Source organism: Phyllostomus hastatus, unplaced genomic scaffold (assembly GCF_019186645.2).
Source record: "Phyllostomus hastatus isolate PE091 unplaced genomic scaffold, TTU_PhHast_1.1 phas_contig_80, whole genome shotgun sequence".
NCBI classification, from domain to species: domain Eukaryota; kingdom Metazoa; phylum Chordata; class Mammalia; order Chiroptera; family Phyllostomidae; genus Phyllostomus; species Phyllostomus hastatus.
Genome location: NW_025333960.1, coordinates 4,506,814 through 4,521,967, shown reverse-complemented (window position 1 = coordinate 4,521,967; position 15,154 = coordinate 4,506,814). Strand labels below are relative to the sequence as shown.

General features: G+C 34.5%; 1 protein-coding gene across 1 annotated transcript in view; it reads right to left on the bottom strand.

The window, feature by feature from the left end:
• Nucleotides 1–711: 711 nt before the first annotated feature.
• The window catches only part of FAM210A (family with sequence similarity 210 member A), a 32,680-nt gene continuing 18,237 nt past the window's right edge, over nt 712–15,154 (bottom strand). Inside the window, exons 2-4 of the mRNA XM_045850301.1 lie at nt 11,817–12,327; nt 6,126–6,237; nt 712–3,498 (exon numbers count right to left, since the gene is read on the bottom strand). Of these exons, the coding sequence (XP_045706257.1) occupies nt 3,265–3,498; nt 6,126–6,237; nt 11,817–12,292 (822 nt within the window). The 5' untranslated portion in view covers nt 12,293–12,327 and the 3' untranslated portion in view covers nt 712–3,264. The remainder of the gene's footprint in view (nt 3,499–6,125; nt 6,238–11,816; nt 12,328–15,154) is intronic.

Genomic DNA, 15,154 nt, shown 5'->3' with positions numbered 1-15,154 from the left:
ATTTAAGCATCTAGGCCAATGTAATCTGATACACTGTCAATCGCTACACAGATAAAGTCAAACAGTGTAAGTAGTAAGCTTTTGACCTGAAAAAACTTTCAACCAACTTTGGTTAACATTTAATTTACTTTAGCTTAGGCTTTATGGAGACTCAGTTTGGAAAATCTGAAGTAAATGAAGGTCCTTATTTTAAAAAAATGAACTGTAGCCAACAGAAAAAATATATCTACATTATCATGAAAACAAGTATTTTTCATAAAGAATTCTTTAATAATTCAGAAATGTGTATCTTACACATTTTGTAAAAATGGTATTTCAAAAATGCCATGAAAGATACACTCACATTTTCTGCCTTATTTGCTAAAATCACCTTCTGTCCATTTCATTACCATCACCATAGTCTACAGTGCAATTGTTTACAGTGTCTGAATTGGTTAAGAAATCCTGAAGCCATCTGAACCCAGTGCAAAGTACACAGGAAAAAGCTACATGGGTCTAATACACAACTTGCTTCTTTTCTTCAAATACCTCTTTTGCCCAAACTATTAAGATCTTTTAAGTTCTTGGAGTTATCTTCTAAGATGACTGAAATAAGACAGCCAATAGCTCATTTCATACTGGAGCATAAAGGACCAAAGTAGTACCTTCTTCCACCTGTAAATAAATGGAGGGGGGGAGCAGATTCTGTAAAAATAAATAAACTGAAGATTATGGTTGAAGGCATAATTTTATTTTTTTCACTAAGTGGTGGGAGGTCATCTCAATATATGCATTCTTGTTCTCCTTTGTTGAAATATGTAAACAGCACTTGTATGCAAAAGGTTTCAGTGAAAGACATTTTTTGATACTTGAAAAGGTTGGCTTTGTTATCATTCTTGAATAAACAATGTATCTTACCTGATCTTTTCCATTTCAATTGTTAATTTGCTGAGCAGACCCTTTTTATCCACTTTATATAAGTTAAATCTCAGTCATAGCCTCTTTACCTTGTCAACACATCCTACTTAAATGCTGATCAGACAGGGGGCACTTCTTTCCCTTGGAGATCACAGAAGTTATGGACCAATTAGTGCAAAGGATAATGACTGTACATGAAATGGGGTTTACTATATATATTGCAAACTACATCTATTTACTCTCTATATAGCTAAACCATTTACTTAGCTTCAAACAACATATTAAAGGTGTCCCCTTTTAAGCTATTTGTAGCTTGCCTTAAGGACTAGGTTAGCAATATGCTAACAACAGCATTTGACATGTCACAACTATTTCTGATGCCAAATTTTGTCAAAAGAACTTCTCACATCTTCAGAGAATTTTTTTACTAGAGAATTTCAAAGCACTCATCAGCATTTCACCTTCCATTACTTAATAAATACAACACAATTATGAAACTGGATAGCAACAAAACTCAAATGGACTGAACAAAAGGTGGGTACTCAGGAAAATCCTAGTAGTTTTAGGATTACTAGTGACTTCTAAGAACACACAAATTTATCCTCATTGGAAAATATGTCAGTGTGCACAGTGAAAGAAAAGTGTCTTAGTAGAGCTCCATACAACAAGATTTTAAGACAGAGGCATAAGCTCAAGTGGTTAAAAAAATAAGAATAAACAAGAAATTTGTTAATACCCTAGCATTTGATATTTGAACAAATGTGATTTAATAAGTTTATTAAAACATGTCAATTATATTTAGATATGAAATTGTGCCACCAATTTGAAATTACAAGTTTAACTCTGTATCAGGAGATAAACCATCCTCCTGATCAGATCAGCCTGTGGTGTAGCAGCAGGTCCTATCCTCTCCCCTTACCACTCTGCTCCACCCACAAAAGAAAGATCCCAACCACAGGCATAGTAATTTAAGAAGTGTTCTAAGGTAATGATTAGATTATGTAAGCACCTTTTTCCCTTTAAAGTATTCTTGAAATTTGGCCAGACTAAATATTAAATACAAAAATCCTGCCAAAGAGCAGTGATTCCTGCAGGATTGTTTTGGACAGTTCCTCTGACAGTTGCAACAGACAGTCTAGGAAAAGTCCACTCCCTCTTCTAAATGTTCCTCCAAGGGTTAGGATGGAAGTAAAAATCAGTTAAAGCAAAAGCAAACAGACACAGATATCCTTAAACATGCTCACACAACCATGGCAACTTTCATATCTGACAATGGCTGAATTTCATTCCAAGCAGATAATTTAATGATAAGATTTCCTATAAAAAATTCAAGTAAAATGCTCAAGCAAAGATTAAATATCAGGGAAAAAGCAGCTACAATTAAAATTTTTTTTTCACAGTGTGATCAACATTAACTATGGAACGAAGACATTGAGAAAGAGCACTAGCTTGCTGAGACACAAAGACCTGCCACATGATAGTGAGTGAGTCAGCTCCATGACAACCTGGTGCCATTTTCCATCCTTCTAAACCTGCATTTGCTTGAGCTTGAGTCACTGCTTAAGATAATGTGATTTCCACAATAAACTTAAGGTATAATTATTTTCATTTTTCCTCTGAGAAATTAGTTGTAGAGAACATAATTCATGGCAGTTTTATTTCCTAGGTGGAAAGGTACTATGACCATATATATTTGCTTTAAAAAATTTGATTTATGACAAGTTTCAGGTAAAAATCATTTTTAAATGGTTGATTTTTTTCATTTACATATAACCGATGCATCTAATTTACATGTATGACTCAATTTTTATTAAACTTTCTTCAAATAAAGTCTGTACTTTAACTGGTATGTAACTGTTACAATTTTTATAGAAACACTAAATATCTTATTCACAGGCAGTTTTGATGATAATAGTTTGTCTCCACATTAAGAACTGAATATAGTTAAAACCTCAACGAATAACATAAAGATGAAGACCAGTATTAACTTCCTGTATGCAGCCACATTTGTTATTCAAGAAGTCAATTGCCTAGTCTACCTCAATTATAGCTACAACAAAACATAAAGCAAGTTTGATTCTGAAGACCCTGAAAAAGAGCTCTGAAATATAAGACATTAATCACTGCTTAATATTGCTATTGATGTGAAATTCTTATACTGGGTTCATTTTTTCTTTTCCAAAAACACTGATTTTTCTAGTGACTTTTAACATTAGAAAGGCTATCTTAGTTCTTAATAACCCTCAGAGAACTGGCTGACACAGTTAGGCAACTAACTAAAAATATAATCAGAAGGTTGTATCCTTGTCCCATGTTTCTAAAGGGTTAAAGTGCAGGAACTGTTTACAACCTGTTACATAAGGCACCCTATTCCACTTTTTTTTTTAAAGAAACTTTTTCTTTGGTTTCTTGTAATTTTTCAGTGAGCCTATCCTTTGTTTCTTCCATTTTCTCTGTGAGAAGTTCCTTTGTCTCTTCCATCCTGTCCTGTAGATACTCTTTAACAGGAGGTGGTGTTGACATGTAGCCGTGACTACGCAAATACTTTACAGTGAAGGAGGTTCCCCCTAAAGTCACAGTATATCGGGCAGGTGTTGCAATCTGAAGAAAAAAGCAAACAGGCAGATGAATACCTAATTACGACTATCATCATAAGCAAGAGCAATTTAAATTACTTTGTTTTGCAAGGCTAATGAATGAAGTTATGGTTCTCCCTCTTAACAAGGGGTGCTTCTTCTGTAAACTATTTTATAAATATCTGTTGTTCAGACACTGTCCCAGGATTGCAGAATGTTCAATGGCAGCACTAAAGTCTATGACAGTGTGCTAGTGTACCTGAGGGGAGGGGGAATTCCTTGGGAGATCAAAAAGGACTCAGTACCACTACCAACAACAAAGGTATGCAGGTCTCTATTGCTTAAAACCCTGCGGACCTACAGACACCACCTAGAACTAAACTAGAACCAAACTACTTTAGATAGTAAGAGGCAAGCATGGGTTAAATGTTTTTTCTTTACTGCATTTAGTTTAGTTTCACTACTTCATTACAATCTGCCCAAGGTCTGGAAGCCCAGCCAGAACTTCCATGAGGCCAACAAATGGTAAAATGGCATACATGTTGTAGATGTGCACAGGTTTAACTCTGATCAGAGATATAAGAGCCAAACTAAATACCGTAGAAAACAAACTGGTCAAGAGAATCATAAAAGCAGAGTCTGCATCACAATCTGAGGCTTTTGTATTAAAACTCAGAATCCTACTATAGATGTACTGGACACTCTTTGAAAGAGCTACTTGTGCTCTCTATCCCCAATTTCCCTTCTTCATTTTCTCTTGAACTTAGTCGAACCAAGCTTTTGCCCCCCACCACAAAAACTGCTCTCCTCACCAACCAGAGTGCTGTGAGCCATGACACCACCTGAGACAGCTTTTTGTGCACATCTTCTGCTTGACTTCCATGTCTCTACCACCCCTACTTTCTTTCCATCTAAGAGGCTGCCCCTTTCCAGTCATCCTTGTAGACTTCTCTTCATGCCGCCTACTCTTGAACACAGTGGGACAGCACTCAGTGCCTGGACCCTTTCTTTTCTTCACCCACTTCACTTCCTTGGTGGTCTTGTCCAGTTTAATGTCTGCAGTGCCATCTACATGTTGAAAATTCCAGACTCAACTTTTTGCCCCTAAATTCCAGTATATACAACTACCTACTCATTTCTACTTGTATGTCTAATAGGATATTAAAATGACATCTGTCCAAAACTGACATCTTGTCGTTCAATGATCCTACCCCAAATCCACTCTTCTTAATTTGCACCTCAGGAAATGATGACTGTATTCTTCAGTTGTTCAGGCCCAAAACCTATTAGATACTTTCAAAATATATCCACTTATTTCTTACTACCTTCCTCCTACCATCTTGATCCTAGCCACTCTCAGCTTTTACTCAGACCACTGCAGTAACCTCCTGGGAGGCTTCTGGGCTTCTACCCTTCCCCTGTAAGACTGTTTTCAATACAGCAGCTGAAGTGATTTTGTTAAAACAAGTTGGATGCTCAAAACTGTTCAATGACTTTCCATCTGACCCTCAGAGTAAAAGCTAGAGTGCTCAAAACTGCCTGTCAGGCTGCCCCGATGCGGCACTCTTCTGTGTGTGGTTCTACACACTTGTTCCAGCTATACTGGTTCCCCCTTTTCCCCACAAACTCCAGGTATCCTATAGCCTTGGGATCTTGTACATGGGTTTCCCCTACTTGGGACATTCTTCTCCCATAGAGCTGCCTGATTAACTCTCATCTTCTTGCAGCCCTCCTTCTGAAAAACAAACATCAAGCAACAATACAAACACATCCCCCATCACTGGTTTGGTCTTTCTTCTTAACACACATCATCATCTAAATACACTCTGTGTGTGTGTATTTTTTTTAACTTCCCCTTCTTTGTCTCTCCAACTGCTGCCCATCATTAGAATGAGCTACACAAGGGCAGGTGTTTTGCAATTTTGCACTGTTTTATTTAATTACAGTATTCCCAGTACTTAGAATTGGCACTTGGCATACAGTAGGGGCTCAAAGATTTTTATCAGCTCAAACAATGGTACATTTCAAAGACAGGACAAGAGGCTTATGAGTGTATCCTAGCCAAGGCCACAAGGTTATAATTACAGATTATTTTTTTCATCTTTGCCACAACTCTTTGTGGCTTTGCCTTATCAAAGCAATAAATCTCAGTGTTTGTTGAAATCTACTTGACAAACTATGGGTTACAGTAAATACTCAGGAGAATCCCCCTCCACATTTCTCATCTTGCACAGGAACAATGAGTGAGAAGAAACACTGCTAACATATCTACCTACATACATAGTTTCATGTTTTAATCTCAACCCAATACACATGCATTCAGCACTGATTTGCTTACAAAGCACAATACCAGGAATGCTGAAAACACAAAGAAAAAGAAGACATGATTCTGAATTCCAGGGCATTCATAATCAAATAAAGAAAACAAACATTAAAAAATACATGATCTACCTATTTTCAAAGAACTTTTTCTAAACCATCATTTTATTTACACTTAAAATTTTAAATGTTTATGATTATGACATATCAGAGATGAAATGAAATATTCTATACAACAAAAGTGAACTATTGAGAGTTAACATTGAGTTTTCTGGGGAACTGAGCATGTCATCAGTTAAATGTGAGGAATAATCCATTTATAATAGTACCTACCTTAAACAAGGCATATGCTGTTAGTGCATTTCCACTCTGGGAATTTTTCAGAATATTTACCACACTGTCAGGTAATCCAATAAGTTCTAGAAAAGGAACAACATTCACTCCTCTAAGGGAAAAGAAAAAAATAATTTATACCACACAAATTTTTAGAAATATTTTCAAAAGTTTATCTGAAAACACCAAAATGAAATTCAGTTTGAAAGTCAATTCTACATAATTAAGCACTTCAATTTCATTCTAAAAGAACAGTTATATACACGAATACCAGTGTCATGTTGTATAGGTTACTGTGTGCAACTTCTGCTTCTGCATGTAGACATCCCTAATTAGCACATTTAGAAAAACAGAAGCATTTATCAGAGCAAAATGTATACCCTTCAGTAACTTAAAAGGATCAGAATCACTTACCTGATCTTAGTTTCCTCAAATACATGCCACTTCCTTAGAATGCTCCAACTCAAACTTCAAGACCTAATATTTTTACCTCTAATATTGTAGATCAAACTATACTATCATTGTAAAAGTAAGTGATATAATATTACTTATTGTATTATAATGCAAAGAATAAATGATTCTATGGGTTTGATGAAAACTTCAATTATTCTAAAAGGATGCTTCTATGCTATTATCAGACTTAATAGGCAGGTGAAGAACAATTACCATAAATTGCAACACATCTTTGGAGGGAGAAAAGGCAGAGAAAGCCTCTAATTTGAGATGTTAAGCCCTAATTTATTTGTAGTTTTCCTGGTTATCAACATTTTATTACATTGGCATGTGCATGCATGCATGCCCTCACTCATGCTTGTGTGCTCTCTCTCACCATGTACTTTAACAGATATTGTGACCCCTCACTTCTAAATCAGAACAAGGTTCTTGTTCTGATTCTCCTATATAAGCACGATCTAATTATCACATTAAAAAAATTTAACATACGCAATTGTATATAGTTAATAAAATACAAGGTACAGCAGAAATAATGCCTGCCTTGAGTGTGGTTGGTAGGGTAATAATGTGGATGTAATAATTTATAGTTTTGATTATTTCACCTAAAATGTCATATGGTGTGTTAGAGTGTGATAGTGTTAGGTTACAGAATTACATGCTTAAGATTTTGTAATAAAAGGTTTTGTTAATAAAAAAGGGCATTTTATTTGTGCCAGTCCCATATTATTTAATATTAAAATTTCCTGAATTGGCCTAGTTTATGTCCCTTAATGCTATCCTGTTATGTCTCTCTGGTCTCTTTTTCTCTAGAAATGCTCCCCTGAAGTTTTTGTTGAGGAGGAATGAACTATGTCTTTCTTGACATTGAGATTTTTTTTAAAGCTTTCAGGCCAGTTACATGGTAGACTATCCCTCAATCTGGATTTGTCTGATTATTTCCTCATGATTAGATTCTTATTAAATGTTTTTCAGCAGGAAAACAGTACAGTGGATTCTCCACAGTTCATTTTGGTGCACCAATAGGGGCACCAAAACAAAAATAAATTATTAGTTGGTTCCATCACTGATATAAGTTTGATTCTTGGTTAAGGTGTAGGGTTCACAGATTATTCCCCTGTACATATACAAAATCTTTCTCTTTGTAATTCAGAAAGAAAACTGCCTGGATCCATGATTATTATGGTAGTTGCAAACTCCTAATTTATTTTTAATATTAAAAATAATTTGATTAACTGGGTAAAAATTGTCCCTACCTATGATTTCACTATAATACTAAAAAAACATGGATTACTCAAAAGATATGGTTGAATATCATCAAGGAAAACTACCTATTATCTATAAGAGGAAACCAGATAATTGAAGTAATTTGGATTCTGTTCTTACAAACAGAGTCCAATCTGGTTTCTCCTATCCCTATTGTCATTTCCTTTGAAAACCACTTTTTTAGTGAGAGAGTCCTATTAAAGCAAGACTTAGTACCATAAAGACTATTCTATGTATCTAATAGTCACTATGTACCACAACATGCTAATTATCTTCCAGTACCAATACAATTTATAAAATTATTTCATTAACCATTTCCTTGTTCAGACTAAGCCCAGTATGTAAAATCTGCATATTTAACAGCATGTCATGAAGGGGGGGAGAGACAAATATTTGGACAAATCTAAGGCAAAAACTTGGTGATTTAAAAAAAAAACACAAAACAATAATTACCTTGGACACCTTGCATAAGTATACTTTGTAAAATACAGAAAAAAAAGTACCTCATTCTGCTTATTTCTAAAATACTGATTTGATAACTTGATTTTTAAAAAGACAATTTTTCATTTTCTTTGGAACTGCTTATAAGAAATATTAATGAGAGTTTGATTCAAACAATATGCACTTTTTGTCACTTATTACTCTTATCTTCCCACAGCCTGACAAAAATCTCTGCTTCACAAACTGCCAGCTTTATGGAAGTTTTTACTGATGCAGAAACACACAAGGGCCAAAGCATATTCACAGTCTGGATAAAGAGCAGTGAAAATCAGTCAGTACTTTGCCTCAGAGTGGATTTATTTCTTTAGGAACTTGAGGCCCAAAACATGAGGCATCTAAACACAGGGACAAAGCCATCATAACAGAGCTAACAATTGACCAAACACAGAACTTCTGGTTAGAAGACAAAATATATCTGCAAGCTTTTGCCAGATAGAAGTGACAACAAAGCTTGGTTTAAATAAAATCTATTAGCATGCACAATTTAGATCTCCCTGAAATAAAATGCTTTAAAAGTCTGAAATCTTTATCACTGAGCTAACTAAATAAAGAATGGCATCTTGCTTTATGTTGACTAGCAAGGCAGTATGCTAGTTGTCAGAGTGACTAAAACAAACATTGGTCAGTAATGCTGTGTGACTTCTAATGCCCAACCTTCAAGTTACAAACTATTTTTTTTTCTTCCTTTTAATAGTAAGTAGGCAACAAGCAAATAACAGAGAATTTTTTCTAGCTAAAACTAAATAAAATAAAGCCAGCCTCTTGTCAGTTAAATTTTTAAAAACCTGTATTTAATACAATTAACTCGAATTTCACAACAAAAACATCTCATAGTGAAAGATACATTGCTATTCAATCATATCCTAAATCCTTATTTTTAAGTATTACTTGCAATAAGATCTTTCCTCACTTATAACAAATCAACTTTCAATTTCTGAAGTAGTAAAGATTCAACAGAAACACTAAGGACTGTTCTGGGAAGCAAAATATCCTACAAAATACAAATTTTAGGCTATGAGATGAATATTTTCATCTATAACAAACTTTCAGCTATAACAAAACTGAACAAGAAGTCCTAGTTGGGCAATAGTAATGGGTCTGGCAACAGAATTAATTCTTATGCTGGCAAATAGCCAAAGACAAGTTATGATGGGGAAGGGATGTGATTTTAAAGTGGACAGTCTTATCACCATGCTTACGCACAAATGTTCTGCAGAAAAGACAGGGAAGGATAAAACTTAGAAAGGTGCATTCCACAGGGGATGGAAAAATGTTACAACTGCCTAAGGTGCCAGAGAGCACTGCAAAAAATCTTAAGAAACATTAGTATCAGTAGGTTACTTGGGGTCTAATTATTTTAGTTATAGAAATCTTTAACTAAAGAAGGAAAAATAAAAGGAACAAAAGTATTCTTTTTAATAGTCCAAATGAGACTCTCATATTCAATTAATTAAAAACTTAGATTTTTCCATCTAAGTGCAGGAGACTAAATGCTTATTAAGGGTAGCCTAAGGAAAGAAGAAGAAACAAGTATTACCCATGTCATTTTCCCACGTCAAATATTAAGTCAGAAAAATCCTCAATGGCTCAAAAAAGAAAATTTAATATGTAAAAAGTCATTAATTAAGTATAAAAAATGAATGCCTATAATAACTTTTATGCAAAATGGTATACAATTTTATGCTCTGCTAATAAACAAAGGGAAGTTTTGAAGACTTCTATAAAAATTATACATCCAGAAAATGTCATTAGACAATTCCATAAAGTGTATATACTAGGACCTCCTGTGAAGAAAAAAATCAGTTCTTAAAGAAAACAATACATAATAAAGAACGATATAATAACAAAAGATACAAAGAGAAACAAGACAGCATCGATTACACAGGTTAAAAAAAATCCTTTTAGAACTTTTGTAAAGAAACATCTCTAATCCTGTTTTCCCCAAGAATAAGTACATTTTAATTCTGTCTTTTTGCTTCATCTTTTTTTAAATAATCCTCACCCAAGGATATGTTTTATTGATTTGAGAGAGAGAAACATCGATGTGATAGAGCAGCATCAATCGGTTGCCTCTTGTACACATCATGATCAGGGACTGAACTCACAACCTAGGTATATGCCCCGACCGGGGATTGAACTGGCAACCTACGTAAGTGTCCTGAGAGGGAATGGAACCCACAACCTTTTGGTGTACAAAGGATGCTCCTAGCCAACTGAGCCACTGACCAGGGCCCATCATCTTTTAATTTAAATAATAAACATTTTCCAAGGTGTAAGCTTCAAATATAAAACTATCATATTACTAATATTTTAATATCAAGCTAGTAAATATAACCAAACACTGAAAATCAGTGGACTTTTGCAAAGTATAAAATAATTCTAATCCCATTAGGAGAGTTTACTAAAATGTCAAAGTGGTCTACAATGTGCTGTCTCATTGCCCTCATGATAAAGAGTTTGGTCACATCCAGACCAGTACAAGAAAAGCCCACACACAGTGGGTTCAAAGGAACATGAACAGGTTGGTACCTGCTGGGCTCTGCTAGAGGCAGAAACAAACTGAAAATCACTGGGAAGCTGATTCTATGTATATTCCTCCTAAAAAAATAGTGTGAATAATGTAACTTACCTGAAAAGAAAGTAATGAAATTTAACTAGAAAAGAAATTCTATGTTTTATAATATTGGAAGGCTAGGCCTACAAAATTCACTTTTTGTAGTTTCTTTTATTTTTTTGTTGTTCAAGTACGGTTGTCTCCACAAAATTAACCTAAAAAAAATTATTTTACGTTGGTAAGAACACCTAACATGAAATCTACCCTCTTAACAAAATTTTAAGTGTACAACAAACTAACTTCTGATCAGAATAAAAGACATAACACTGACATTTATAGACATAATTAAGTGTACAATTTGTCCTATTTTGTGTCTGTAACAGATATTAGCCAGGCTTTGACAAAATTATCTTACTAATTTTCCACTAAAATCATACACATAAAAAATCAAAAGATATCTTCTTACATTTATGAACACTTTAAAAAATATTAAAGAGCTCATGCTGCTGCCAAATTTCTGAAATATAATTTTCTTTCTGTGCTTTCCTAAATGTTGATAGGAGATGTGTACAGTGATTGAGAGCATGAGCGATAAAATCAGATTCTGACTTATTCTGGAAAAAATTATTTTGACTTCATCTGTTTTTTCATTAATAAAATGGGAATAATTGCACTACCTGCTTCATATGATTGCTGTGAGGATTAAATGAAATACAGTTAAAAATTTAGCAATGCTTGATGCACGCAGAAAGCAAATATTAGCTATTATTATTAAAATGTGAAAAAGTTACAAAAAGTAGTCATTCTCTATCAGTTAAAGACATTAAAGCATTTAAAAAACTATTTAGGTGTTCCACTAGTACAATTAAGATTAACATTCTGATATAACAGGGAAGGTGATCAACCAAACAAAAACTTACTTTATGGCTGCATAATAAAATGTTCCAAACCAAACACCAGAAGTTATTAGATGTACTGGAATCAAAACTTTTCCATATTGTCTAAATGTTTTCTTAAATCGTTGATAAAGACTAATAGATTTGTCTTGTAAAGGATCAGGTTCTTCTTTTTTTTCTGAAGGAGTTCCTGGAGATGTAGCATTAGATGACACAACCCTCTTGGAGAAAATATCTTGCTCCCACTGTTTAAGGTGAGTAAACCCCAGTTGGGGTAAATGAGCATTGAGTGGCTTCCTTCCCTTTGCAGTGCCCTGGGCAGCAGATAAGTGCAGCCATTGTTTTTGAGGACCCTGTACCAAAACTACTCTGGATTCAGCTCTATACAAAAGTAATGGTCCCTTTATATATTGACAGTGTCCAAAAAAACCAGTTTTATGTGCTTCCATGCATGTCCTATGTGCCCGTTGGAATACAGTCCTTGGTACATTCCATTGCATTTTGAAGAATGGTGACAGAGGATGGATTTCAGCTTCTATAGAGAACAGATTAAAAAATTAGATTATATAGATTTCCATTTTAAACTAATCTATTTAAAAGTAAATCATTAAGTATTAGGAAGTAAAAAGATAGACAATGCTACCAAATCCACGAAAGTAATGTTAAGATATATAGTTGTAACATGACACAGTTTTAAAATCTCAAACACATCATTTAAATATGATAAACTGTCTAAAAGACACCATGGAGGGTAATGTTTTGAGGACATTTTATTACTACAAAATGTATATTTGTAGGGCTCTGTTACCCTACAAGGAAACAGTATAGTATAATGGAAAAAAGGCAAAGGACTTGAACAGACACTTCTCCAAGGAGGACCTAATAGAGGGCCATATACTTATGAAAGGGTGCTCAGCATCACTAGTCATCAGAGAGATGCAAATTAAAACCACAATGAGATAACACTTCATACCAGTCAGAATGGCCATTGTAAACAAATCAACAAACAACAAATGCTGGTGAGGTTATGGAGAAAAGGGAACCCTAGAGCACTGTTGGTGGGAATGCAGATTCATGCAGCCACTGTGGAAAACAGTATGGAATCTCCTCAAAAAACTAAAAATTGAACTGCCTTTTGACCAAGCAATTCCACTGCTGGGATTATACCCTAAGAATCCTGAAACACCAATTCAAAAGAAACTATGCACCCCAATGTTCATAGCAGCCTTGTTTACAATAGCCAAGTGCTAGAAACAGCCTAAGTGCCCATCAGTAAATGAGTGGATCAAAATACTGTGGCACATTTACACAATGGAATACTATACAGCAGAAAGAAAACCTACCCTTTGCAACAGCACAGATGGAACTGAAGAGTATAAGTTAAATATGCCAGGTGGTGAAAGACAAATACCATGTGATCTCACCTATAAGTGGAACCTAATCTACACAACAAGCAAGCAAGTCAAACAGAACCAGAGACATGGAATAGAGAACAAAGTAACAGTGGCCAGAGAGGAGGGGGTAGGACAATGGGGGAAAGAAGGGGAAAGGTCAAGTCAAGGACTATGTATAAAGGACCCATGGACAAAGACAAGGGGAGAGGGGTAGGACTGAATGTGGGGGGGTGGGTAGGGCAGGGGAGAGTAATGAGGGAGAAATGGCGGCAAGTGTAAATGAACAACAATAAAAAATAAATAAAATATATTTATTTAAACAAAAAGATCTGGAAGCCAAAGGCCTGGGCCCTAATGTTGGGACATAATTCATGCAATTCCTTCCTTTTAGAAAACAAGCCCAAGTCCACTAGTAAAATGATGATTACTTCACCAGTTGTTACAGGAATTATATGAAATTTCTTATGTAAAAGTGCTTTTATAAACTAACAAGCATCATATCACTGTTAGCTATCACAAATATTAAGGTTTGATGAATAGTTGATATTAGTATCATTTATTCTACAATGCCTTTAGACTGAGTGATATTAAAACTGTAAATCACATGTTATTGGCTGGTGAGAAGAGATGGATTTTTCCAGATATCTATAACTTTTTGTCAGAAAAAGTTATAATGTAATTTTAAAAGAACATGGACTTTGGAATAAGATTGACCCAACTGAGTTAATAGTGGTATTATTTTGAGCAAATTAGTTGGCCTCTTCAGATATGTTTCCCCAATGATAAAACAGAATTATAGTATGTATTACCACAATATATAGAAAATCAGTTCCCTTCTCTCAGCATCATGTAATATTACCTGATCTCCAGTCTATACCCCCATCCCACACCTGCTAACTTACTATTTTAATACACTGAAAATCGATGATCTTACTTTTTAAACTGTATAGAAAATAAGAATCACAAGACTTGAGTTAGCATCCCAATAAATCAGCATTCCAGTAAATATAGATACCCTACTCCATTTTACATGAATATTTGTTATATGGGTGCAAAGTTGATTGTCATCATATAAAACATCCACTAGTGAATTATCCCTGTATGAAACTAATTCCCTGACTCATCTCTAATAATTAACATCAGCTCCTATAAGGTTCTCATAAATAATCCAACAACACAAGCAATGCAAATAAATTTTGAAATGAAACCACAAATCTCTCAATACAAACAGGCTCCCAGGAAGCATGTAAAGGTGATACTGGAAACTGCTACAATCAAAAGTAAAGTCAATACTAAGTCACAATCTGAAGCATCAGACCAGTTAACAACCAAAGAGAAAAGCTATGGGGATACAGACAGGTATCTCAAATAAAGAATGATTCAATTATTAAAAGACTAAGAAAAGATCACTGAGAAAAATGATTAAACCCATTATTTTTACAAAACTGAATTCCTATTTGTACTGAAAGTCAAACACTGAGTAAAGGATATATTACTGTACTCTTCTATGATCTTTCTCATATCTATAAATCTGTGTATGGCTATGCCACGTGAAAAGCATCAACTGGTTTTTTATTCTAAAAATTAGCTCAGTGGAATAGAATTATAACCTAAAACCTTCCAATATAAAGTTTAGCTTCATTTTTCACACAAAAATTCCTTTCTCACCTTTTATAATGAATTCTTGGTCTCTATTTTAGCTGGATTTATTTTGAGGCTTTTCTACAGCAATATTATTTTTAAATGTGGCCTTAGTGCAGGTGTTTTCTGAATTCAAAAGACTTTTTTTCTTTTAAAGCTATTTCCTTTACAGGGCAGCTTTCCAGGAGCCGAAGCTCCCAGAAGTCTAACTTTCATATAACTAGATTACTATGTATTTGTATGTGTGAATAAAAGAAAGGAAAAGGGATTAAAATAAAAAAAATCCATAAAGCCTCTTTCCAACCTTTTAGTTCACACCCTCTCTCC